We start from the raw sequence: 27,213 nt of genomic DNA, 5'->3' as shown, positions 1-27,213 counted from the left end.
CAGAGCACTGAAAGACCTGAGTCAAAACAAGGCCCCGGGAGTAGACAACATTCCATTAGAACTACTGATGGCCTCAGGAGAGCCAGTCATGACAAAACTCTACCATCTGGTGAGCACGATGTATGAGACAGGCGAAATACCCTCAGACTTTAGGAAGAATATAATAATTCCAATCCCAAAGAAAGCAGGTGTTGACAGATGTGAAAGTTACCGAACTATCAGTTTAATAAGTCACAGCTGCAAAATACTAACGCGAATTCTTTACAGACGAATGGAAAAACTGGTAGAAGCCGACCTCGGGGAAGATCAGTTTGGATTCCGTAGAAATGTTGGAACACGTGAGGCAATACTGACCTTACGACTTATCTTGGAAGAAAGATTAAGAAAAGGCAAACCTACATTTCTAGCATTTGTAGACTTAGAGAAAGCTTTTGACAATGTTGACTGGAATACTCTCTTTCAAATTCTGAAGGTGGCAGGGGTAAAATACAGGGAGCGAAAGGCTATTTACAATTTGTACAGAAACCAGATGGTTATAAGAGTCGAGGGGCATGAAAGGGAAGCAGTGGTTGGGAAGGGAGTGAGACAGGGTTGTAGCCTCTCCCCGATGTTATTCAATCTGTATATTGAGCAAGCAGTAAAGGAAACAAAAGAAAAATTCGGAGTAGGTATTAAAATTCATGGAGAAGAAATAAAAACTTTGAGGTTCGCCGATGACATTGTAATTCTGTCAGAGACAGCAAGGGATTTGGAAGAGCAGTTGAACGGAATGGACAGTGTCTTGAAAGGAGGATATAAGATGAACATCAACAAAAGCAAAACGAGGATAATGGAATGTAGTCGAATTAAGTCGGGTGATGCTGAAGGAATTAGATTAGGAAATGAGACACTTAAAGTAGTAAAGGAGTTTTGCTATTTAGGGAGTAAAATAACCGATGATGGTCGAAGTAGAGAGGATATAAAATGTAGACTGGCAATGGCAAGGAAAGCGTTTCTCAAGAAGAGAAATTTGTTAACATCGAATATAGATTTAGGTGTCAGGAAGTCGTTTCTGAAAGTATTTGTATGGAGTGTAGCCATGTATGGAAGTGAGACATGGACGATAACTAGTTTGGACAAGAAGAGAATAGAAGCTTTCGAAATGTGGTGCTACAGAAGAATGCTGAAGATAAGGTGGGTAGATCACGTAACTAATGAGGAGGTATTGAATATGATCGGGGAGAAGAGAAGTTTGTGGCACAACTTGACTAGAAGAAGGGATCGGTTGGTAGGACATGTTCTGAGGCATCGAGGGATCACAATTTTAGCATTGGAGGGCAGCGTGGAGGGTAAAAACCGTAGAGGGAGACCAAGAGATCAATACACTAAGCAGATTCAGAAGGATGTAGGTTGCAGTAGGTACTGGGAGATGAAGAAGCTTGCACAGGATAGAGTAGCATGGAGAGCTGCATCAAACCAGTCTCAGGACTGAAGACCACAACAACAACAACATAAACAACATTCTGTTGGAAAGAGCAAACTCTCGAGTTTTATATGGTTCCTGCTATGTAGCAGCAGTGTGTGCCCACTTCAATTCTAATAAAAATGATATCAGGACAACACAGAGCATTTTGTGTTTTACGTTTTGTGCAGTGCAGGTCAGCATAAACTGTTCAGCATGACTTTCTTACTAGGTATGGTGTAGATCCTCCTACAGCACAGAGCATTAGACAATGGCATGAACAATTCTGAGAAACAGATTGTTTGCGTAAAGGCAAATCGCTGGGCCATCCTGACTGTGTGATACAGATGTCGAATCCATCTGGCATAGTTTCACAAGGAGTCTGCACAGATCCATTCGCCCTGCAGCTCGACAGCTCAATATTCCCCCAGTGTTCATCTGGCGTGTGTTGCATCAACATTTACAAAGAAAACCATACAAAATTCAGCTACTGCAAGCTCTTCGTGAAGGCGACCAACAACAATGTGTAGAGCTCTATAATTTTCTTCTTGGCAAGATGGAGGATGACAGTTTTCTTCCATGTTTAGTGTTTAGTGACAAGGCAACATGCCATTTAAATGGGAAGGCGAACCATCACAATAGAGAATATGGATTACGGAACAACTACATGAAGTTGTACAACATGAGAGGGACACTCCAAAATTTAGTGTGTTTTGAGCAGTTTCACAAGAAAAGGTGTATGGTCCATTTCTCTTTGCTGAGAACACTGTTACATGAAGCTCTTATCTTGATACAGTATGCAATCAAAAGTATCCAGACACCTGGCTGAAAATGACTTACAAGTTCGTGGCGCCCTCCATCGATAATGCTGGAATTCAATATGGTGTTGGCCCACCCTTAGTCTTGATGACAGCTCCTGCTCTCACAGGCATACATTCAATCAGGTGCTGGAAGGTTTCTTGGGAAATAGCAGCCCATTCTTCATGGAGTGCTGCACTGAGGAGAGGTATCAATGTCGGTCAGTGAGGCCTGGCACAAAGTCAGCATTCCAAAACATCCCAAGGGTGTTCTATAGGATTCAGGTCAGGACTCTGTGCAGGCCAGTCCATTACAGGGATGTTATTATCATGTAGCCACTCTGTCACAGGCCGTGCATTATGTACAGGCACTTGATCGTGTTGAAAGATGCAGTCACCATCCCTGAATTGCTCTCCAACAGTGGGAAGCAAGAACGTGTTTAAAACATCAATGTAGACCTGTGCTGTGATAGTGCCATGCAAAACAACAAGGAGTGCAAGCCCCCTCCATGAAAAACACAACCACATCATAACACCACCACCACCGAATTTTACTGTTGGCACTACACACCACTACACATGCTGGCAGCTGACATTTACCGGGCATTCGCCATACCCACACCCTGCCATCAGTTCGCCACATTGTGTACCGTCATTTGTCACACCACATAATGTTTTTCCACTGTTCAATCATCCAATGTTTACACTCTTTACACCAAGCGAGGCGTCCATCGGCATTTACTGGTGTGATGTCTGGCTTATGAGCAGCTGCTTGACCATGAAATCCAAGTTTTCTCACCTCCCAACTAATTGTCATAGTACTTGCAGTGTATCCTGATGCAATCTGGAATTCCTGTGTGATGGTCTAGATAGATGTCTGCCTATTACACATTAGGACCCTCTTCAACTGTCGGCGGTCTCTGTCAATCAACAGACGAGGTCGGTCTGTACGCTTTTGTGCTGCATGTGTCCCTTCACGTTTCCACTTCACTATCAGTGGACCTAGGGATGTTTAGGTGTTTGGAAATCACACATACAGACGTGTGACACAAGTGACACCCAATCACCTGACCACATTCGAAGTCTTTGAGTTCCGAAGGGGGGGGGGGGGGGGAGGGAGGGAGGGAGGGAGGGAGGGAGGGAGGGAGGGAGGGAGGGAGGGAGAGAGTGTAATCTCAGTTGTTACAAATATCTGTCTGTTTTTTTTTTGTTTTTTTTTTTTTGTTTTTTTCGGAAACATCACAATTTCTTAGTTGGTAGTTATGGGGTAGACCTATAGTTCAGATTGGCTGCGAATGAAATTAAATACCAACTACTTTGATTTATGAATGAGCAATGTGACTGGCTACCCACATCCGCCTTATCTCCATTCCCCCTTTTGATTCATCGTGTTCAATCCTTATTTTTCATCATATGAACCATTAACAGCAGCAGGGCATAGTGGAAAACACACAGATAACATTAGTGGAATTTTATCAGACCTCAATTTGAACTGTAGGTCTCCATATTTGACTAACAGGAACCAGTGAAAGAAGGTAAAGAATATGCTACACCTGAAGAAATATAGCCTCTGTCTTACAACTCCTGGAATTTAAATCATTCCTCATTAGTGTGACATCTATCGTATTGGATAGACCATACATACATTGTCAGGATGTTGTATGTAACACCAATGCCACATTAAATGCGGAGATTTTGATAAATCAGCAGCTGTTAAGTTCTTCCTCATTTACAAGCATACAATTATGTTTAAGAATATTCTACACACAAAGACACCAATGAGACCTGATTATGTGATAGTACCTTTACCTAATACAGCAGTTACATCCATTTTGGTGCATGGAAGTGGAGACTTGATCCTCAGAGAAATATTCAAAGTGCTTTACTTTCCAACCCAAAAGACGCGAAGAGCAGAACATTCTTAAGTCTGTTTACAGTAGCCAGTTGGTGAATCCTATGGTAGTGATCCACAAACCAAATCACTAACTGCTCATATGTGTAGAACTGGAAATTAACATTAGAGGAATGCTTTTTTTAAAATCAAGCTTGTTGTCATGCATGACCTGTTGAAACAGTTTTGTCAAAAACTTTGATATTTGCTGTGGTTATAGGTAACTGAAAACTGAGTTTTTGCAAAACTTGATACATTCTGTCAGCCAGTTAATGGAAAACTCAATAAACACAAACTGTGCTTTGCTTCTGAGAGACCTGATGGGAGAATAACAATGTACAACGTCACTGGCAACGTTAATGTGAGAGATTTTCTGGAAAAAAATGCTGAAGGCAAGCAGTTGCCACCAGAACCAACAACAGAAATTAGTGGTTCACATAACAACATTAACTCCTGATTATTGCTTAGTTCAAGTCAGTTTTGTCAGGGAGAAGTTTGCAGTAAAAGACATGGTTGTTAAACTATAAAATGAAAGGTAATACAAATGATTCCAAAAATGGTATACATGTAAGGAGTGCTCGAAACGCCAGCTACTTCCTGTTCATGTGGGCCAACCAGACATACCAGCAAACCCAAAAGCTTTAGGAAGAAAGGAATGCAGAGCAGCTAATTTCACTTATGATGATATCACAACTTTTCATTGTCAGTAAATAGTTTAAACAAAAATGATCATGACAAATTATTACTAAATATACATGATAATCCCATCATCAAAACACAGGAACATCAAGAAAAAAGTAAAAAGTAAGAATACAATTTCACTTAAATACAGCATATGTCTCAATATTTCAAACAAAGTCTGGGATATTCAAAGACAGGCCCTCAAATTTGGCCCATAAATTTCATGTAACAGGAAAGTTATCAGCTGAAAATTGAAGGGGAGACTTCACAACTACTGAAGATAAGGAAGTTACAAAAGCTATGAAGAAGGATATAAAAACATGCAGATGTAAAGAGTGCCACAATTCAAGGATAAAGTCCAAAAGAGGATATTTATCACTCAAGCAGATCACAATCAAACTGGAAAAATGGTGCCAAAAAAAGAAGACATTCTTTCACCCACTGAATACTATGACATTACCAAGATACTAAATAAAGATTGGGAAGTAAAGAATCACCCGTTGAATGCACTAAAAGTTCTAAGATCTAAGATGCCTTTCAAAGTAACTGTTCAACAAATGATTGCTTATGAAAAGTCAGAGAAAAATGTATTGTCATCAGTTTAAGAAACTTATAATGGAAGTCCTGTAGAGGTTGAAGTACAGAAATCAAGAACATGAATCTGGACATGAGGAAAGCAGCCACCCGAGGAAAGAAGCAAGGAGAAGAAAAACAATGATTCAAAACACACAAGGCATTTTAATAGAGATGCCAGAAGGAGCAGAAGAGTTTCAGAAAGACATTATTCAATGTGATGCATAGATCTACTGTTTAGTATTGGTGTAGCCATTATTTTGTGTTGTATTTCAGTAATGTTTATTGTTATTTTGCACTTTTGCTTATCAAACATTTATAGAAAAATTATGATACTAAAGTGTTATATTGTAGTACATCTGCACTTCTCCCCTAAATGAAGAATAAAGTAGCCTTCTTTGTAACTAATGTAAAGATAAAAAAGAAACAGAAAAAAATCACTCTGAATGTGTATATTAACAAAACTTTTTAACTTCTGTCTTTGTGTTTACCAGCTTTTGAAAAAACTTTGAACTTTGTCACCCCAATCTGTTATAAAAAAAAAAGGAAAAGCTTAAAGAAGGCATGGGAAGGGAGCTAGTGATGGTGTTAGTGGAACAGTTAAACGACTTGCAGCTCGAGGAAGTCTGCAAAGGCCATACAGTGATCAAATAATGACACCAAAACAACTTTATATGTTTGCCAGGGATAACATTGTGGTAAACATAATGTTTCATTACATAAATTACATAAATTACATAAAATAAAAAATAAAATAAAATAAAATAAAAAATAAATTACATAAAATGCTTTTGATAGTGATCCCATGCTCATCCCAAGTTGAAACTTTCAGAATATGTAGATGTAAAGTGTATCTTTCACATATATTTTTCTGAGAATTTTAAAAATACAGTTTTTCAAAATTCGATAAATTCAACAATGTTGTTTTTATAAACAATATGTATCTATATATTAAACTAATGATGTTTGGTAATGTTGTTGATGTTTGGTATCATATAAAAGTTTTTTAAAAGAGCTTTCCAATGAAGTAAATTTTATTGTTCTAGCTTAATTAGAACGCGAGTTATAAAGAAAACAACATTGTTCCGCGAGTCAAAAATGTGTCATTTTCTCAATTTTGGAAGTCCATTACTCAGTAACATAACAACGGTTGCCTCGTCCGCTTGGTTGCGAAAGCTAGAATTTTGTGTGAATGTGTGTGTTTGTTTGTGTGTCTATCGACCTGCCAGCACTTTTGTTTGGTAAGTATCATCATCTTTCTTTTTAGATATATTTTTTCCACGTGGAATGTTTCCCTCTATTATATTCATATCATTGATTTCATAAAAAGATTTATTTCCTTTAATATAGTTAAAAATCCTCATTTCCCATGCCTTTTCACAATATGCGCTTTTGACCAAATAATCTAATTAGAGCACAAGGACATCTATGAATATCTTTGGTCTCTCAATTTCTCTCAATTCAGGCCAACTTTATGTGGATAACCATTACTGTAAACATGCTCTACATTAAGTGGCACAAAAACTGTGTATACTGTCTCCTTTCCCCACATCCCTACAATAAATTTAAGTCTTCCACCTGGCTCCTCCATAATTAATTTTCTGTTCACTGAATTTCATATAGATTACCTATCATCTGGTCACTGTAACTGACTACGGAGGAAGGTCAGTGAAGCCTCAATACAATATTAATACTTTTTAATCTGTTTATACAGGGCATTCATTTTAACTGAAGACATTGAAATGGCTCAAAAACTATCCATCACACCAAAAAAGTTGGAATTGCAATCTGTTTGTATTGGAGGGGGACATCCAATAATACCCACTCAACCCATTACCCCATCCCACACGTGGGTGGCGGGTGGGAAACTTTGAAATCTTGAAGGAGAACTCTCATCTTTTATTGCAGATTATGATTCTATGCCAATATCTACACACATTTTCTCTAAAGCATTTTCTTTGTTTTGCCACAGATTGAACTGTAATTAGAAGAATAGAAATTTATGACATGCTGCTCAATGGCCTTGAATATCCAAATGCATGTGGTATCACACTTCCATGTTGCGAGATTACAACAGGCAAGTATTTCGCAACTTCTAATTGGAAATCCCATTTGCAATGTTGTATTCCTCCAACATATCAAACAGGGGACTACTCGACATGCCACTATGGCCACGTAGCAAATTACAACTTGTCATAGCAGGCAGTACACTGCAACTGGAACTCACGTATTGTGCAGACATAGAACAGATAGCGGCTCTAAACATTACAATACTTGTGCAATGTTTATTACCAGCACACCTACCTATCATTTGGGTAACAGACTTGCAATTGGACAATGAATATTGCAACCATAGAAGAAAAAATTGAAATGATCCTGATTTATGGAGAATGTAGGAGAAATGTTATGGCTGCTGTTGCCTTGTATGTCAAGCATTTTCCTGAGAAAGCTCGCTCTCATTCATTCTTCTACAAGGTTGTGAACGTCTTTATGTCTGATGACAGCATACAGACCAGCAGAAGGAAACGAATCAAATGTGTTACAGGAGAAGATAATGAAATAGTTGTACTAGTGACAGTGCACCACAACCCGCAGATAAGCTCCCAGCAAGTACACCGTGATTCTGATATGTTCATAGGTAGTATTGCCACAATACTGCATCATCATAAATATTATCCATACCATGTGTCACTGCATCAAGAACTGTGTTGTGCCGATCTCCATAATCCGGTAGTGTTGTGTGAATGAGCGCATCAACAAATGGAAATGACTCCCCATTCTTCACTGAGGTACTATTTTCTGATGCATCTATATTCACAAAGACTGGTAGCATTAACTGGCATAACACGCATTACTGGAGTGTAGATAATCCCCACTGGTTACGGCAAGCTGACCATCAACGTCCTTGGTTGGTTAACGCCTTGTGTGGCATCATGGGGAACGAACTCAACGGTCCATATTTTATCGATGGCATGTTGAATGGATGCAAATATCAAATATTTTTGAAACAGGAACTACCAGTACTACTGCATGATATTGCCCTGGACATTTGACAACGTATGTGGTTTCGGCATGATGGCTGTCCAACATATTATGCAATTGAAGCAGGGGAGGTATTAGACCGTGTTTACATTGGTCTGTGGATCAGCAGAGGTGGCCCTATTAATTGGCTATTAATGATGCCAGATTTCTTCCTGTGGGGATATTTAAAGGATAAGGTGTACCAGTAAGTGTAAATAGGCTGTGAAGACATAGTCAACCCTATCAGGAATGCCTGTGCTGACATTCCCATAGATATGCTTCTGTCCTGTGTATGGTCAACTGAAAAACTGAATCATTAAGTTGGCTTGTTGGCTGGCTGGCTGGCTGGCAGGTTGATTTGGAAGAGGGGACCGAACAGCGAGGTATCAGTTCCAAGATCTAGGATGGCAGAAATCAAGGGAGGAACAACACAAACCGCACAGTCCAGTCAAGGGGGAAAAAGTGGTGAAAAAAGGGACGTCAGGACAGCAGGAAGAGAATAGAACAAGAGGGGGTGGATGGGAACAGGGAGAGGAGAAGTGGTCCAGAAACGCTGCATGCAGTGGGGTACCAGCACCACCACTGATCCGTCCCGACATCCACACAATACCATTATCATAATACAAAGGGGACAACACCAGTGGAAGAAGACACAAGAGAAGAGGAAGCAAAGCAGCACAACAGATCAGACAAAATGTAGGGAAAAGGCATGTGTGCGTGTGCGTGTGTGTGTGTGTGTGTGTGTGTGTGTGTGTTTTAGGGCTTACGGGCGCTCAAAGTCGAGGTCATCAGCGCCCTGACACACACAAAAGAAACAAATGTGGACAGACTTAGCAAAACCTAAGCAAACACGCAAAGAAAACAGGAAAAGAAGGAAAATGCTGTAGAAGAAAGTAAAACGTAAGGAAAACGAAAACGGAGCATCAAAAATGCCACAAGAAATTGTCATTGGCTGGGTGAGCGTCTCACCCAGTGAGCAAATTAAGACCCTCTCCCTAAAATCTTTGCAAAAACATTTGACAAGTCACAGAACTTGAAAACTTTAACCACATTCATTCGAGTTTTTCCTAAAAGTGATGGCAGATCCACCGACAAGTGACCCACAGCCCACTGGTCAGAAAATAAAACACAATCCAATAAATCGTGGTGCACAGTGACTGGACACCACAAGCACCACACATTGGAGGGTCCTCTCGCCGGAGGGAAAAGGCGGGAAGAACCTGGCAGGTGTGAAGGCAAGATCAAGGCCTGCATAACCAATGTCTACAATAACTGAGGGACTTAAATGCCAGAGGAAAATTCAAGGACTTATACCTGTAAGTACAAACCACTTTCACGAAAGAAACTGAGGACAGACGTAACCAAGCAAGGGTCGTCCTCCAGCACCCAGGCCAACAAATGTGGGAGGTCATATTTAGTGTGTAGGGCCAAAAGGAGGGGGCCATCTAGAAAAATATGGATCAGCATGAGCGGGGAGGTGGGGGTGGCCACGATGCAGAGTTAAAAACCATGAGTCAACCTAGTATGGCAAATTCGAAGACACCAGATGATGGTACATTCCTAGTGGGAGAGGCAAAGGGAAGAGCAACACATCGTGGTAGTAGTATCCTTCATTGTGCAAAATTTGTCGAATGGGGTAGATTCCCATGAGTCAGCCCATGATTGAGCAAAAAGTGATTTGATGTCAAGCTCCCCGAAAAGGTCTTGGGAGGACGGGGGTAGGTGGTTGCCCACCCCAACCAAATGATCAGCAAGTTCATTATCTGGAATACATACATGGCCAGGAACCTAAAGGAAATCATCCAAACAGCATCATCACCAAGATCAGTGAGAGGGTTGTGGATAGCAGAGACCAACGGGTAGCGGTAAAACCTCCGAGCGATAGGCTGAAGGCCATTCATTGAGTCTGTACATAACAAAATTTAGGTGAGGGAGAACCATTTAATAAAATGGAGAGCCCAATAGACGGCCATCATTCCTGCAGTAAACACTACACAGTTGGTAGGCAAGAGGTGGTATTACATGCCAACAGAAGACATGAAGGCATATCCCACATGATCAGTGGATTCAGAGCCATCAGTGTAAAAAACAATGCCATCCTCGAACTCCAGTGGGAGCATTCGGAGCAAACAACAGAACACCATTGGAGCAATGGTCCCCGGAAGAGACCCATCCAAATCCATGGTCAAGGAACTAACAAAAGCAGGATGGTCAGGAGAGAATGTGGGAAAGAGAACAAGGAGCGGAGATGGAAGCCACGGTGGAGAGAAGCGAGACGGAACCCAACTGGTAGACCCACCCAATGGTGGAGCTCTACCTTGATGCTCAACACCTGACTGTGGTCCCTCAGTTCTGTTTCTTGGGTCTTCTTTTTGACAACAAACTTACTTGGTTGTCCCTTATCCGCCATCTGAAGTTTGGCTGTCTTCATAAACTCAATGTTGTCCACTTTCTTGCCCACACCTCTGCACACTTTTGTTTCTGCTTTCTCTCTTTCAAAGGTTGAGGAGGGCAGGGCACAGAGGGAGAGCAAGCTTCTGCAAGATCTGGAACCAAAAGAGAGTGGGCAACCTTGGGGTGCACAGACTGTGTGTCCCATGGCTGAGATCTGGTAGCAGGCCTCTGGTCTGAGAGACACTGGGGCAGGGGAGGGGGAGGGGGTTAGGGAGCCCCATCACCACCAGGTCCAGAAGAATGGGGGCACTTCTTCAACCAGAGAGGCAGAGAGGGAGATCGACAATCGGAGGGGAGATTGTGGAAACCGCAGGAGAGGGAGGTAGGGGAGAGGGACAGAACTGGGGTAAGGAAGAGGGAGGAGGGGAAAGGATGTAACAGAGTCAAAAGTACAAGTCATGACACAGGGTGGAGTCTGTCATATTTTTGATAAGCCTCAGTGAAAAATAGGTGATCCAAGGACTTATACTCTTGAATCTTCTTTTCTTTCTTGTAATCTGGTGATTGTGAAGTGTGACAGCTGTGACGATTTACACGCATTAGTAGTGGAACACAGGGGCTCCCATCATGCAATGGGTGACCACAGTCACCACACGGAGCGTCCGCCATACATCAGGAAGATATTTGCCCAAAATGCTGGCAGTGAAAGCACCTCATGAATGGTGGGATGTACGGCTTCATGCCACATCAATAATACATAACCTTTACCTTCTCTGGGAGGATATCTCCCTCAAAGCCAGAATAAAGGCACTGGTGTTGGCACGGTTTTCCTTACGACTTTTCTGCACACATCGAACAAAATGAACACCCAGTGGGAAGTTCCTCATCAGTTTGAGGGATGAAGTCCCAGTAAAAAATGACTCCCTGGACCAGATTCAGAGATTGGTGAGGTGCAATAGACACTGGGGCATAACCAAGATGATCATAAGCATAAAGAGCTGCAGACTGGGCCGCAGAAGAAGCTTTGATCAGCAGGAAATCTGACTGCACCTTACTGAGTGACTCCACTCCACCAAACTTGTCTTTCATATTTTCCACAAAAAATAGGGACTTCGTGGAGGTGAATGTGTCCCAATCTGTCCTAGTACAGACCAGGTGGCAGGGAAGTGCTTAACTCCAAGCTGGTGAGCCTGGACCTCCTTCCAGGGTGTTGCCAAAGAAGGGAAGGCTGTAGGTCATAAGAAGCAGAGTTCAATGATCTGTTACCAACCGAAGAGGTGGCTATAGGAGAATGGCCAGATTTTTTGAGCTTGACACGCTTCATGTGCAAAGCATCCGCCCTGATACCACTCACTCCAAACAGGGGCTCACTCCATGGGTGCCACCCAGCCACAGCAAAAGCCATGTGGCACAGCATCCGTTGCTGGGAGTTCAATGCTCCAGAATGACAAGTAACCACTTCTAGGAATACATGGGGAGACAACAATTCAGGTATCAGAAGTGTGATCCTTGTGTTGTCAGGGGGTAAGCCAAATGGGTACATAACAGCCCCACAACACGAACTGGCTGCATGTGCTAGTGACCTAGTGGGGCAGAAGAGGGCTATGGCAGGGAAGAAAGTGGGGAAGGAAGGGAGTAGAGGAATCCACACGGAAGATGTCAGGGAGGGTGTTCTTTACCAAATGGCTTACACTACAGACAGAATATTTAGAAGCAGATGTCAAATCCCAAAGAGGACCAAAAATGATGAAAGATAAAAGGCAAGGGAAGCAAAACCGCAAAGAATACAGGAAATCAGGTGGATAACCAAGTCGATATAAGAAAACCGAGAGAGAGGTAGAAGGGGGCAGTGGGGAAGGAGCAGCAAGGATAGGGATGGGAGGGGAGGGGAGGGGAGAACACTAAGTGTATTGAAGTTGGTGGTACTACGTTTGAGCACTTACTCTAAATGGAAAAGAAGAGTAGTGTTTGTCTCAAGCCACAACCACAGTAGCATGTTGAGTCATCTCCTGCTAAATATGTTGGAGGAAAATGTTGTGAATGGGTTTTCCAGTTGCAAGTTATGAAATACTGACCTGTTCCACCCTCACAGCATGGAGGTGGCTTCCATGTGCCCTTGGATATTCAAAGGCCATTGAGAAGCATGTCATAAATTACGATTGTGCACCAATTTCTATTCCTTTGATAACAGCGCCATCTATGGTGAAACGAAGAAAATGCTTCAAACAAAACATACACACATTTTGCGTAGAATCATAATGTGCAATAAAAAATGCACAGGTTGGAGTGGGGGTCGAGTGTGGTATCATTGGATGGCCACCCTTCAAGACAAACAAATTGGAATTATAACTTTTTTTGATCCAATGTTTAGTTTTCAAGATATTTCGATGTCTTCAGTTAAAATGAACATCCTATATACAAACATAAATGTAATTAGAAATAGAATTCTAAGTAACTTCCCCTCTTGTAAAACAAACACCAGTAAAATGTTTCTGCATACCTGCTCTCCGTCGTCGAGATTTTCACTTGGGGGCTTCAAGTAACCTCTTCGTAATGTTGTGTAATCAGGAAGCACATAGTCACGAATTATTGTGTTTTCTGGACCTCTTTTGCTTGCTATTTCCATATCTTTATAAAAATTTTGTGAGACAAAACATGAATCCTCTTTAACTTGATTCACAACATAAGTCTCATCCATAACATGAAGCTGTCTGTTGAAATAATAAGCAAAGGGATAATAACAAGTCAGAAATAAGGCCTTGCATGGAAATAAAAACCACATTCTGTATTTACTTACCTGTAAGAAATTATTTCCTTCAAATGATTTGTCAATACTTTTCCGCCCACATCAATTCTTCTTATACCCTGCTTCAGTTTTTTACCCTTTATGTAAGGTACAACATGGGTAAAACTATAACCAGAATCTACAAGCATGCAGCAAAGTGCAGCAGGGTTTTCTTTGCTGTAACGATAACTGCTCAGGTCACCAGCTGTAATACATGAATCAGTTCCTATCTAAGTAATCATAAACAAGCAGTATGCATTAAAGAACCTAATCACTAAGTAGGAAACTTAAAACTAAATCTTTATCAAGGTGTTACCTAATTAAATGTGGTGTACCTCAAGGGTCAGTGATGATGCACCTCCACTTCATTTCATATGTTAATGATCTGTGATTTTAAACACAGATGTTTATAAAAAGCAAGGAAAAATTAACACTGCCACAAATCAGCTGCACAACTGGGCACAAAGAAATCACAGTGGAAAATAACATCCCCCCCCCCCCCCAATACATACATAAAAATTCACCAATGTACAAAACAGAGATCTCATTTATTTCTAACAATGATCAACCAAATAGCAACAGTAGAGAAGCTAAAGTCTTAAGCTTATGCCCACCAAGCTGTTAAAACCAGAACAATATATAGACTATTTGAAAACAAAATAAAGCAAAAACTGTGATTTGCTGTCTACCTGGAACACTGTAGTAATGGGAAAACGGTAATGGGTGCTTATTATGCTTACTTTCATACTCTGCTTTGTAGAAAGCAGCTACCAGCATTTCAAATTGTATGCATTCACCATAGTCAAAAATTTTCAATCTCTCTTTCTAGCCATTCTGAAAACAGCAAAAGTTTCATCACTGATAGAAAAAAAAAGTTGTTCTGATATAATATCAAACTACCAATCTGTGTCATGGGGAGTTTTTTTTTTTTTTAGAAACTCTAGTAAAACTTCTTTATGGACGGCTCATAAACTCCATAAACAAGAATTCACCTCTTACCATACAACAACATGACTTTAAAAAGTCTCAATCTACACCACAGCAATTTTTAAGTTCACAGAGGGAACCTTAAAAGCCCTCAATCAACACAAAACAGCTCTAGGTATTTTCCTAGACCACCAATGTCCTGGAATATAAAATCCTGCTTGAAAAGCTAGAATGACAGATATAAGAGTTGTAGCACTTTACTGGTTGTGTTCATAACTAAAAAAACAGCAGGTGCAAGGGATCACTTCAGTAGGAGTTTGACACTCTGGATAAAACAAGAAACAACACTTTTCTTTCAGAGTGAATTAGCAGTAATACATAGTATACCTCAGGGCTCAATCCTACAACCACTACTCTTCTTGATTTATTTGCACACCTTTCTTGAAACAAGCACCCAAAGAACTATCCCATTTGCGTACAACAGCAGCATATTGGTCACTGGATCCAGCCCAAACTCATCCAAAATACTGGGAAAACTGTATGTTTTATTTTTCATTTACTTCAACTGTCTAACCAAATTTCTATTGAAACAAGATTAAAAAATGAACCTCTAGAAAACGTAAGTATATGAAAATTTTGGTTCTGTGGGTTCAGCAGGACTTAAACTGTGTCACGTGTGTAAATAACTTGTCCAAGAAACCATAGTATGTTTGATATTCTCTAAGAATATTAAGAGTCTATAACAAGCAAAACAATAGCACTGCAGGCATACTATGTCCAATTCCAGTCACTGCTCCAATACGGGAGCATTTTTGGGGAACAATTTATGTAATAAAATTGTTATGTACCCAATATTTGAAACTAAACCGGAAACATTCCTCACAAAGCACTGTTTACATTCTGTTAGGAATTTCTGAAAATGCATTCAAAAAAGTTACTTAAGCAATCAGATTGTACACATAACAAAAACGAAAATTCCTAGAAGGAGTAATATGTAACCTAAAGGAAAGGTAAACACTCACCTGTAGCTGCCTTGATGTGTGGCACATAGAAACACAAAACATAAAACAGTATTTACACTAGCTTTCAAACTCTTTCTCTAGCAAACACACGCACACACACACAGCTGCAGCAAGAATGAAAGATGGAGGTATAAAAAGAGTAGGAAACAATGCACAGGGCAAGGAGAGGCTAATAGGATAGTGTGAGGCAGCTTTTTTTGACAGATGACTCAATGGTCGCACAAGATGAAAAGATTTCAGAGGGTAGAGCACATAGAGTGAGTGAGTGTGTGTGTGTGTGTGTGTGTGTGTGTGTGAGAGAGAGAGAGAGAGAGAGAGAGAGAGAGAGAGAGAGAGAGAGAGAGAGAGCCTGCATGGTTGGAGGGTGGAAAGGAGGAAAAAGAGTGGCAGGAGAAAGCAGTACACTGTGTGGACAGGGGAGGAGTGTTGTGCTGAGAAGGGAGAAGGTAATGTGAGGCTCCTTTCCTCCCCCCCCCCCCCCCCCATTCTCTCTCTCTCTTATATTTTCTATCCTCTGAGCTCCTTTCATCTTGTTGTGCAACTGATGAGACATCTGTCGAAACACCTGCCTCATGCAATCCTGCTACCTACTCCTCACTTCACGCATCCTTCCCCAGCCCCTATCTCCCCCTACCAAGGCAACAGCTCTCAATAACTATTAATCTACAGTCAGCCTCAGCGTGGATGCTGGTGTGTATGTTTGGGCATCTGTGCAATTGTGTCTACTTTTGCTACAGAAAGAGCAAGAGCTCGAAAGCTAGTTTACATATTGTTTTCTGTTGCGTGTTTCTTACACCTATACACCAGACATCAGTCAGCTATAGACTTCAAGGATAGATATCTAATTTTAATCTGTCTACTAATTTAGGAGATATTGTGTATTTCCATGTCCTTACTTTGACATGTTCTGAACAGTTACTGATAAACTTAGATTACAAAAATATCCCACCTACATTCTTATTCTTTTTTTTCTGATATTGAATGTTAAAATTGGAAAAATAAAAAAGTCAATCGCAAAACAGCCACTTTATAAGATCTAAGTTAACCATCTTTGAACATGTATCTACATTAATGAAAAAATTCTCTTCTTTTAATTGAATGAATTACACAAGGACAATAGTTCTATAAAATGTATTGTAATATTACTCCTGAGCTACTCTTTAATATATATCTTTTTTATTGCTATTGGTTTTGAGCATGAAAATAAGCAATGCTTGAAACCAGTAGCATTAATTAAAAAAGACATACAAAAAAAAACAGCTGTGGTGGAATATTATTATACTGCATTTTATAAAATTTTCACCTGAGGGACTGCACACAATACAAGATATGTATGGGTTAGAGACTTGGGACTCTAACCCCACAGTCAACAGAGGCAGATAGAAGTAGCAGACATGACACTCTTAAAACTGATACCTGGTTACAAACCAATAGATCAGAAAAAAAATAGTAAAATTTGAAATGAATGGGGCATCAAAAGCATATTTCAGATTCAAACCATGTCAAATGAATGAATAACTAAATTAATAAACAAATATGAACCTAACTCTACATCTGTATTCCACAAGCCACCTCATGTTGTGTGGCAGAGGGTACTCTGCATATCCATATCACTTCTCCCATTTACTGTTCCAGTCACAAATTGTTCATGGGAAGAACAACTGCTGGTAAGCCTCCGTGCGGGCTCAGATTTCTCCAATTTTATATCCTACGCCTTTTCTTGAGATGTAAGTATGAGCAAGCAATATATTGGCTGACTCTTCCTCCAAGAAGACACACTCTCAGATCTTTAACAGTAAACCGCACCATGAGGCAGAATGCCTCTCTTGCAGCATCTGCCACCAGATATGGGAAAGCATTTCTAGAGGCTTCTGCACTTACTATATGAACCTGCAATGAAATGAAATGTTCTTCTTTGCAATTTCTCTATTTCCTCTATACATTCTACCTCATAATGATCCCAGACTAACAATATTCAAGTATGGTCAAATGAGTGTTTTGTAACATACTTCCATTGTCAATGGATTAAGTTTCCCAATGAATTTCAGTCTGGCATCTGCTTTATTCAGGATTAATTTTATGTGGTTCTTCCACTTCAAATAACTCTGTACACACACACACACACACACACACACACACACACACACACAGACAGACAGACAGACAGACAGACACACACACACACACACACACACACACACACACACACACAAATATTTCATGGAAGTAACTGCTAAAAGTGTCTGTTCTGCAATCATTTAATCAAACAGTAACAGGTCTTTCTATATATGTATACATAGTAAATTATGTTTGTTAATTTTGAGATTCAATTGCCACTTCCTGCACCAAGCATCAATCCTCTGTAGGTCTTCCTGCCTTTTGCTACAATCCTTCACAGCCGTGACTTCTTTGTATAAAACAGTATTATCTGTAAAACACCTTATTCACTAGGTTGTTTATATATACTGTGAAAAACAATGCTCCTACAGAGATCCCTCAGCACATGCCCAAGGTTACTTTCACGACTGAAGACCTCTCTCCATTGAGAATGACATGTTGTGTTCCGTTTGCTACAAATTGTTCAATCAAATCACACAGTTGGTCTGCCATTCCACACGTCTGTATTTTGTTCATTAGCTGGTAGTGCAAAGCAGCATCAAACGCCTTCTGGAAGTCGAGGAACACAGAATCTACATGTGTACCTGCTCCTACTTTGTTTTAGTCTCGTGGACAAACAGAGCAAATTGGGTTTCACACAATCATTGTTTTCAGAACCCATGTTGACTCCAACAGAGGAGATTTCGTGTCTCCAGCAATGCCATAATCTGTATTTCTGTGTGTCTGTTCAATGACCTTGCTTGAAAATGGAAATTACCTGTGGTTTTCTTCCAATCATTAGGAATGTTTTGCTCCTCAAGAGACCTATGGTACATTGCTGCTAGGAGATGGGCAAGTTGTTTCACATACCCTCTGTAGAGGCAAATTGGCATCCCATCAGGTCCAGTGGCCTTTTCTCTGTTGAGGTATTTCCTTTGTTTTCCTATTCCATGGTCAATTATTTCAGTGTCTGCCATTCTGTCACTCACGCAATGATTTAAAGGAGAAACTACAGTGTGATTGTCCGCTGCAAAACTGTTTTAGAGAAAGATGTTTAGTATTTTGCCCTTTTCTTTGTCATACCATTATAGTCACAGAGCATCTGGACAGATGACTTCAATCCATTTATTGAATTAACATAAGACCAAATCTTTCTAGGATTTTCTGTCAACTCAGTATATAGAAACTTATTTTTGCATTCCTTGAACACTTCACTTCATACACGGCCCTCCTTACACTAATTTTGATTGTGTTTCGTTTTTGATTGTCTCTGAGGCTTTGCCTATGTTTAAATTTGTAGTGAAGATCTCTTTGACTTCGTAAGAGCTTTCTAACAGTTTTGTTGTCTTTTCTATCCCTCATAACTTTGCTTGGCACATGCCTATCTAAAGCGTATAGTAGAATGTTCTTGAATTTTGTCCATTGATAATCAACATTTTTAGTCCTGGAGATGAAGTTTTCATGTTGGCAGGTCAAGTAATTTGAAATCTGTTTCTTGTCACTCTTGCTAAACAGAAAGATCTTCCTACCTATCTTCCTATTTCTAGTTACTGCCATATTCACTGATGCTGTAACAGCTTTATGGTCACTGATACCCTGTTGTATGCTAAATGAGTTGGAAAGTTCAAGTCCATTTCTCACCAAAAGGTCTAAGATGCTAACTTCACAAGTCGGTCCTCTGATTAACTGCTCGAGGTAATTTCCGGATAACACATTTTTATATTTCACATGACTTCCTGTCCATATTTCCCACTCTAATCACTTGAGTTTTCCAGCCTATAGCTGGTAAATTGGTATCTCCAACTAGAACTATAAAATGATTAGGAAATTTTTGCAAAGCATTCTTCAAGTTTTTCCTCAAATGTTCCACTTCTGCACCTGCTGAGGCAGGGGTTTATAAAAGCATACGTTGATCATGTTTTTTATCTCATTTTGTTTGACACTGTTCATTGCATTAGTTCTGGGCGGATGTCCCATGACATTCGTATAAGTTCAGTGTTGAGCCATTGACTCAGTTTTTTATTTCTGACCAAACACACTGAGTTACCATGTTTGATCAACCTTTGACATGGCTTCACCCAAATTATTTTGCATTCTGAATCTATACCAGTCTTATTAGATATTATTGTATTTTTTATGGCTATAAACACGACTCCACCATTAATGTTCAATCTATTTTGTGATACACATTCCAGTTGGAGTTTAGAATTTCATTGCTGTTACATCTGGCTTCATTCAGCTTTCTGTTCCTAGTATTACACTAGTATTCTTTGGCCACTGTTATCATTGGGGCCTCTTCAAAGATACTTCTGCATTTAACTAATACTATATTAACATTTTATTTCTCTGATCTGCTATGATGAATGTTACTCTTCTGGAATTGGAACACATCTAATCAGGCCTGAGGAGGGATTTTTCTATTCTAAGAAGCTCACCCTCCCCATGAACCATGGACCTTGCCGTTGGTGGGGAGGCTTGCGTGCCTCAGCGATACAGATAGCCGTACCGTAGGTACAACTACAACGGAGGGGTATCTGTTGAGAGGCCAGACAAACGTGTGGTTCCTGAAGAGGGGCAGCAGCCTTTTCAGTAGTTGCAAGGGCAACAGTCTGGATGATTGACTGATCTGGCCTTGTAACAATAACCAAAACGGCCTTGCTGTGCTGGTACTGCGAACGGCTGAAAGCAAGGGGAAACTACGGCCGTAATTTTTCCCAAGGGCATGCAGCTTTACTGTATGATTAAATGATGATGGCATCCTCTTGGGTAAAATATTCCGGAGATAAAATAGTCCCCCATTCGGATCTCCGGGCGGGGACTACTCAAGAGGATGTCGTTATCAGGAGAAAGAAAACTGGCATTCTACGGATCGGAGCGTGGAATGTCAGATCCCTTAATCGGGCAGGTAGGTTAGAAAACTTAAAAAGGGAAATGGATAGGTTAAAGTTAGATATAGTGGGAATTAGTGAAGTTCGGTGGCAGGAGGAACAAGACTTCTGGTCAGGTGACTACAGGGTTATAAACACAAAGTCAAATAGGGGTAATGCAGGAGTAGGTTTAATAATGAATAGGAAAATAGGAATGCGGGTAAGCTACTACAAACAGCATAGTGAACGCATTATTGTGGCCAAGATAGATACGAAGCCCACACCTACTACAGTAGTACAAGTTTATATGCCAACTAGCTCTGCAGATGACGAAGAAATTGAAGAAATGTATGATGAAATAAAAGATATTATTCAGATAGTGAAGGGAGACGAAAATTTAATAGTCATGGGTGACTGGAATTCGAGTGTAGGAAAAGGGAGAGAAGGAAACGTAGTAGGTGAATATGGATTGGGGCTAAGAAATGAAAGAGGAAGCCGCCTGGTAGAATTTTGCACAAGGCACAACTTAATCATAGCTAACACTTGGTTTAAGAATCATGATAGAAGGTTGTATACATGGAAGAACCCTGGAGATACTAAAAGGTATCAGATAGATTATATAATGGTAAGACAGAGATTTAGGAACCAGGTTTTAAATTGTAAGACATTTCCAGGGGCAGATGTGGACTCTGACCACAATCTATTGGTTATGACCTGTAGATTAAAACTGAAGAAACTTGAAAAAGGTGGGAATTTAAGGAGATGGGACCTGGATAAACTGAAAGAACCAGAGGTTGTACAGAGTTTCAGGGAGAGCATAAGGGAACAATTGACAGGAATGGGGGAAAGAAATACAGTAGAAGAAGAATGGGTAGCTTTGAGGGATGAAGTAGTGAAGGCAGCAGAGGATCAAGTAGGTAAAAAGACGAGGGCTAGTAGAAATCCTTGGGTAACAGAAGAAATATTGAATTTAATTGATGAAAGGAGAAAATATAAAAATGCAGTAAATGAAGCAGGCAAAAAAGAATACAAACGTCTCAAAAATGAGATCGACAGGAAGTGCAAAATGGCTAAGCAGGGATGGCTAGAGGACAAATGTAAGGATGTAGAGGCTTATCTCACTAGGGGTAAGATAGATGCTGCCTACAGGAAAATTAGAGAGACCTTTGGAGATAAGAGAACCACTTGTACGAACATCAAGAGCTCAGATGGAAACCCAGTTCTAAGCAAAGAAGGGAAAGCAGAAAGGTGGAAGGAGTATATAGAGGGTCTATACAAGGGCGATGCACTTGAGGACAATATTATGGAAATGGAAGAGGATGTAGATGAAGATAAAATGGGAGATACGATACTGCGTGAAGAGTTTGACAGAGCACTGAAAGACCTAAGTCGAAATAAGGCCCCCGGAGTAGACAACATTCCATTGGAACTACTGACGGCCTTGGGAGAGCCAGTCCTGACAAAACTCTACCATCTGGTGAGCAAGATGTATGAAACAGGCGAAATACCCTCAGACTTCAAGAAGAATATAATAATTCCAATCCCAAAGAAAGCAGGTGTTGACAGACAGTCAGCTTAATAAGTCACAGCTGCAAAGTACTAACACGAATTCTTTACAGACGAATGGAAAAACTAGTAGAAGCCGACCTCGGGGAAGATCAGTTTGGATTCCGTAGAAATACTGGAACACGTGAGGCAATACTGACCTTACGACTAATCTTAGAAGAAAGATTAAGGAAAGGCAAACCTACGTTTCTAGCATTTGTAGACTTAGAGAAAGCTTTTGACAATGTTGACTGGAATACTCTATTTCAAATTATAAAGGTGGCAGGGGTAAAATACAGGGAGCGAAAGGCTATATACAATTTGTACAGAAACCAGATGGCAGTTATGAGAGTCGAGGGACATGAAAGGGAAGCAGTGGTTGGGAAGGGAGTAAGACAGGGTTGTAGCCTCTCCCCAATGTTATTCAATCTGTATATTGAGCAAGCAGTAAAGGAAACAAAAGAAAAATTTGGAGTAGGTATTAAAATCCATGGAGAAGAAATAAAATGTTTGAGGCTCGCCGATGACATTGTAATCCTGTCAGAGACAGCAAAGGATTTGGAAGAGCAGTTGAATGGAATGGATAGCGTCTTGAAAGGAGGATATAAGATGAACATCAACAAAAGCAAAACGAGGATAATGGAATGTAGTCGAATTAAGTCGGGTGATGCTGAGGGAATTAGATTAGAAAATGAGACACTTAAAGTAGTAAAGGAGTTTTGCTATTTGGGGAGCAAAATAACTGATGATGGTCGAAGTAGAGAGGATATAAAATGTAGACTGGCAATGGCAAGGAAAGCGTTTCTGAAGAAGAGAAATTTGTTAACATCGAGTATAGATTTAAGTGTCAGGAAGTCATTTCTGAAAGTATTTGTATGGAGTGTAGCCATGTATGGAAGTGAAACATGGACGGTAAATAGTTTGGACAAGAAGAGAATAGAAGCTTTCGAAATGTGGTGCTACAGAAGAATGCTGAAGATTAGATGGGTAGATCACGTAACTAATGAGGAAGTATTGAATAGGATTGGGGAGAAGAGAAGTTTGTGGCACAACTTGACCAGAAGAAGGGATCGGTTGGTAGGACATGTTCTGAGGCATCAAGGGATCACCAATTTAGTATTGGAGGGCAGCGTGGAGGGTAAAAATCGTAGGGGGAGACCAAGAGATGAATACACTAAGCAGATTCAGAAGGATGTAGGTTGCAGTAGGTACTGGGAGATGAAGAATCTTGCACAGGATAGAGTAGCATGGAGAGCTGCATCAAACCAGTCTCAGGACTGAAGACCACAACAACAACAAGAAGCTCACACATGATTGCCACACCAACTCCACTACTCTAGTAACTACTACATGTAGTGTATGCTTGACCAACAACGGGGGATCCTACATTTCTCCGTCCAATAGTGGAGGTCAAGAAATTTGCATTCAAAATCATCACAGAGTCTTCAGAGCCTCTGGTTTAAACCTACCACTCGGCTCCATACCAAAGGACCTTGAACGGTTCCGGGAAAGATGCTACAAAACGATAGCTCTGTTTCCACCCAGTAAGCAACACTAACTGTCTTCATGCAGCAGGTGTCATTCACGCCTAAATGAGCCACGATCTGTAGCCAGATGCACCCAGTGCACTCAATCGTTACCGGCAATGCCTTGAATAGATATGTGTGGAAATGTAAATGGATTAATAATTGCTTGAATAACTGGAAAAATTTCAATGGTAATTTATGAATCTGAGCACAATCTTGGTTGAACTTTAACTGATACCAATATCAACAGACCTTTAATATCATTACATTCAAGGTCAATAAACATAACATGCATTACATACTGCTGCACCACCACAACCATTGCAATAGTCAATCTGTTACAAGATGCACAATATTTTTAGTATTATTAAACAAGTTCAATAGGTGTCTATCAAGTCTGATTCATTACCTTCACATTAATTCCACTGTGTTTAGTCTTGATTGTGACAGTGTAGATACGGATACAGCGTAAATTAGTCTTGTCTGCACCAAACCTCTTGATGCAGAGTCTCGTCAGCGAGTGAAATGATGAACAGATAGGAGTTACCTTATAACCATGTGAATAAATATTCCTTTTCTAATAACTTTTCATAATACGAGTATTTATAATGAATGGTTAAAATACACATTTTTAACAATGCTGGTATGATAGATCCAAGCATACATCCATATGCTACCACTTCCCGAAACAAACATGAATTAATAAATTGAAGAGCATATTTCTTACTTTGTTTTTTAATGATGTATCAAAACATTATCCATGCCACAAAACAACTCATTAATTTACCTTTGTCGGTGTCTATAACTCATTCAGTTAACATATAGCTTATATATAAGAAAAGAGCGAAAAAAATATACGATTCAATACAATCCCCCCCAACTGTGAGCTGACGTCATATGGAGGTGCACAGTGCCTGAGCTTATTTTCCTTTTGGAGGTTTAATAAACCTGGCTGGTATGGGCATAGCCTTTATTTTCGGCCACTGGAGTTATCCTGAATGGTTATCAATTTATATGGGCTTTCAGCTTCTTTTAAAGTTTTCTCTCCTAATAAAGTGCATGCTGTAATCATATAGTTCCATTATTGTCAGTCAGCATCTGCACAGTGTTTAGTTTACAAAGTATGTGTGCACAGTCCAACATCCGTTACTGTCACACAGTTCACACTCATATGTTTAGTACAAGGCCAGGGTGTCCGTGTCGTGCGTTTACAGTGGCTTTAATTGGACAAATACACGAAGCTCGTTTTCGGCGGTGTGATCCTTTGTGAAATCTTCAATGCGGTGACAACTGGTTTCCACATCAGCAGCCCGAAGAACTTGTTTCATCTCGTTGCTCTCATTTATTCAGTGGGAAGACCAGTTGTACATCCGACATTCGTCGATAAGGTAAGTCCTTACAGCTTTTACAATGTCGTTGAGCACAGAAAATTCATGTTACATGAAGTATTGCCATTTTAAAACTCACATATTGCTTTAACACACTTTCACTCATTACTTGTCATTTGGTTTTAGAACATTTTGTCTGGTTTCATTTTCGTTACATTATGCGATTCCAGTTACATGAGTACACATTTTATTTTTGTTTAGTTACTCATGCTTCATATAACACTCATACAATAATGGATTCTGTTTTCATTTATAGCATAAAGTGGCACACATTTCATCTCAATTTACAGTGACCTCTTGTCAGAGCATATTTATCAATTAAAAAAGAATCAAAGAAGTAAACAATAGTCACTACAATAGATTCTACATGCTGCTCAGATAACCACGCATGGCCTTGCCTCTCTAGCATTCTCCAGGAAGTATCTACACACTGCAGGGTTGAGAAAATTGCATGGAAAGGCATTTTGTGCTCAGGTACGTCTCGGTAGCAGACTTAACTGTGACCCCAAGAACAAAATAGTTTGTTGTTTATAAACACAACTTAAATCTGATGATACCAATCGTATCGAATACTTATTCAGTGTTTAAAGTGCAGCTCAATATTTACTTGTTATGTTCACTGCACAAAATATAACCATTTGATATGCCGAGATACACAAAGTTGTACCATCAATACTATATGTTATGTACAATGAGCCTATAACAGTGTTTACATAAGTAACAAATGTGCAAAAAAAAGTTCAATGTAAATCAGTGTTAGATGCCTTCATGGGTAGTCAACACTCACAGTAGTTAAGTTTCGATCCCTTGATTATTTGGTAGTGCTCAACCTTCGTTCAGCATCGTGATATGTGATGTACTGCAAGTGTTTTCTTCTTTACATACTTTCACACTATCGCATTCATACGTACCATAAACTTACAACTATATTTACTTGCAGTGCAGTCCTTTCTTATGTTTATATGGTTCCTAACACTTTACAAGCATTTATCTTTCTTCACTTTAGGATGTGTCGATGCATCGTTCCATGAAAGAAAAAACTTAATACTGACGTTAAAACTAAATCTTCATAGGTAAGTGTAAATTGGCTCGATGGCTACTAATACCTTTTCATATATTCAATCACGTATTCATTCACTTCAGTGTAAACTCATGTTATCACAAAATTTATTTCATGTCATGCGCGCATCTCTACTTACCTTATAAAGCTGAAAGATAAAGTGTATTAGAGGTGTGGTGCGACCTCTTATTCAGTTTGCCTCTTATACTGTACTCACTTATTTACCTTCAGCAAGACTTTTTTCATCTATCAAGTACGATTAGTGCGTGCACTTTCAATACATAAATTTGTAAATATTGTACAGATATGGATATAATGTTTACCTGCCAGGAAAGCCAAGAGTGCTAACGCACTGCTTCCTGGACTCGGGTAGACTCGGGTAGGCGCGCCGGCTCCAGATTGAATCCGCCCGGTGGATTAATGATGAGGGCCAATGTGCCGGCGAGCCTGGATTTGGTTTTTAGGCGGTTTTCCACATCCCGATAGGTGAATACTGGGCTGGTCCCCATGTTCCGCCTCAGTTACATGGCTCGCAGACATCTGAACACGTTCGCACTATTCCATGGACTACACTTGACGCAGACAGTTGGAGTACACTAATTCCGTCCCGCGGGGGTACGGGGTGGTGGCAGGAAGGGCATCCGGCCACCCCCTTAACCATTAACATGCCAAATCCGATTAACGATGGCTGACCCTGCGTAACTGCAGGGCAAGGCTCAAGCGATAGATAGATAGATACATATGAATATAATGTTTATAGCAGAGTAGCTTAAATAAATATCTCATAGTTTAGTGTCCCTTTCCTGTGTATATAATCCCTTAGCTTATTTTTATATGTATGTATTGTGTAGATAGTAGTAGTTGTAGTATAAACTCTCTATTAATTTTCTATCTCTCTGTTTATTCAATAGGCTTTACACATGCTAGTGGAGGCTGTAGCTCATCAGGTTGGATTGTTCTGGGCACTCAAACTTTTCCAGCTGTGGCTGTATGGCGCACACACACTTGCAGTTTGTTGACCAGCTTGCTTCCCAATATGCATGTGTTGCGTCATTCTGGTACCGTTTGTGTCATGGTGAGTTGTGTATTCCATTGCACGCTCCCAAGCATTTCACATGTTCATTTATTTGTTTACAACTAGGCTAAGCGCAAGTCGAAGTGTTGTATTTAGAGTATCGTCATCTCTAGACACATACAG

At 40.2% G+C, this 27,213-nt stretch overlaps 1 protein-coding gene across 1 annotated transcript in view; it reads right to left on the bottom strand.

The window, feature by feature from the left end:
- LOC126187478 (actin-related protein 6) overlaps positions 1–27,213 on the bottom strand; it is a 92,732-nt gene that overhangs the window by 15,900 nt on the left and 49,619 nt on the right. The window contains exons 4-5 of the mRNA XM_049928584.1: positions 13,596–13,788; positions 13,299–13,509 (exon numbers count right to left, since the gene is read on the bottom strand). Coding sequence (XP_049784541.1) covers positions 13,299–13,509; positions 13,596–13,788 — 404 coding nt within the window. The remainder of the gene's footprint in view (positions 1–13,298; positions 13,510–13,595; positions 13,789–27,213) is intronic.

The sequence above is a fragment of the Schistocerca cancellata genome, chromosome 5 (assembly GCF_023864275.1).
Source record: "Schistocerca cancellata isolate TAMUIC-IGC-003103 chromosome 5, iqSchCanc2.1, whole genome shotgun sequence".
Lineage (NCBI taxonomy): Eukaryota > Metazoa > Arthropoda > Insecta > Orthoptera > Acrididae > Schistocerca > Schistocerca cancellata.
This window is presented reverse-complemented; position numbering and strand designations above follow the sequence as displayed.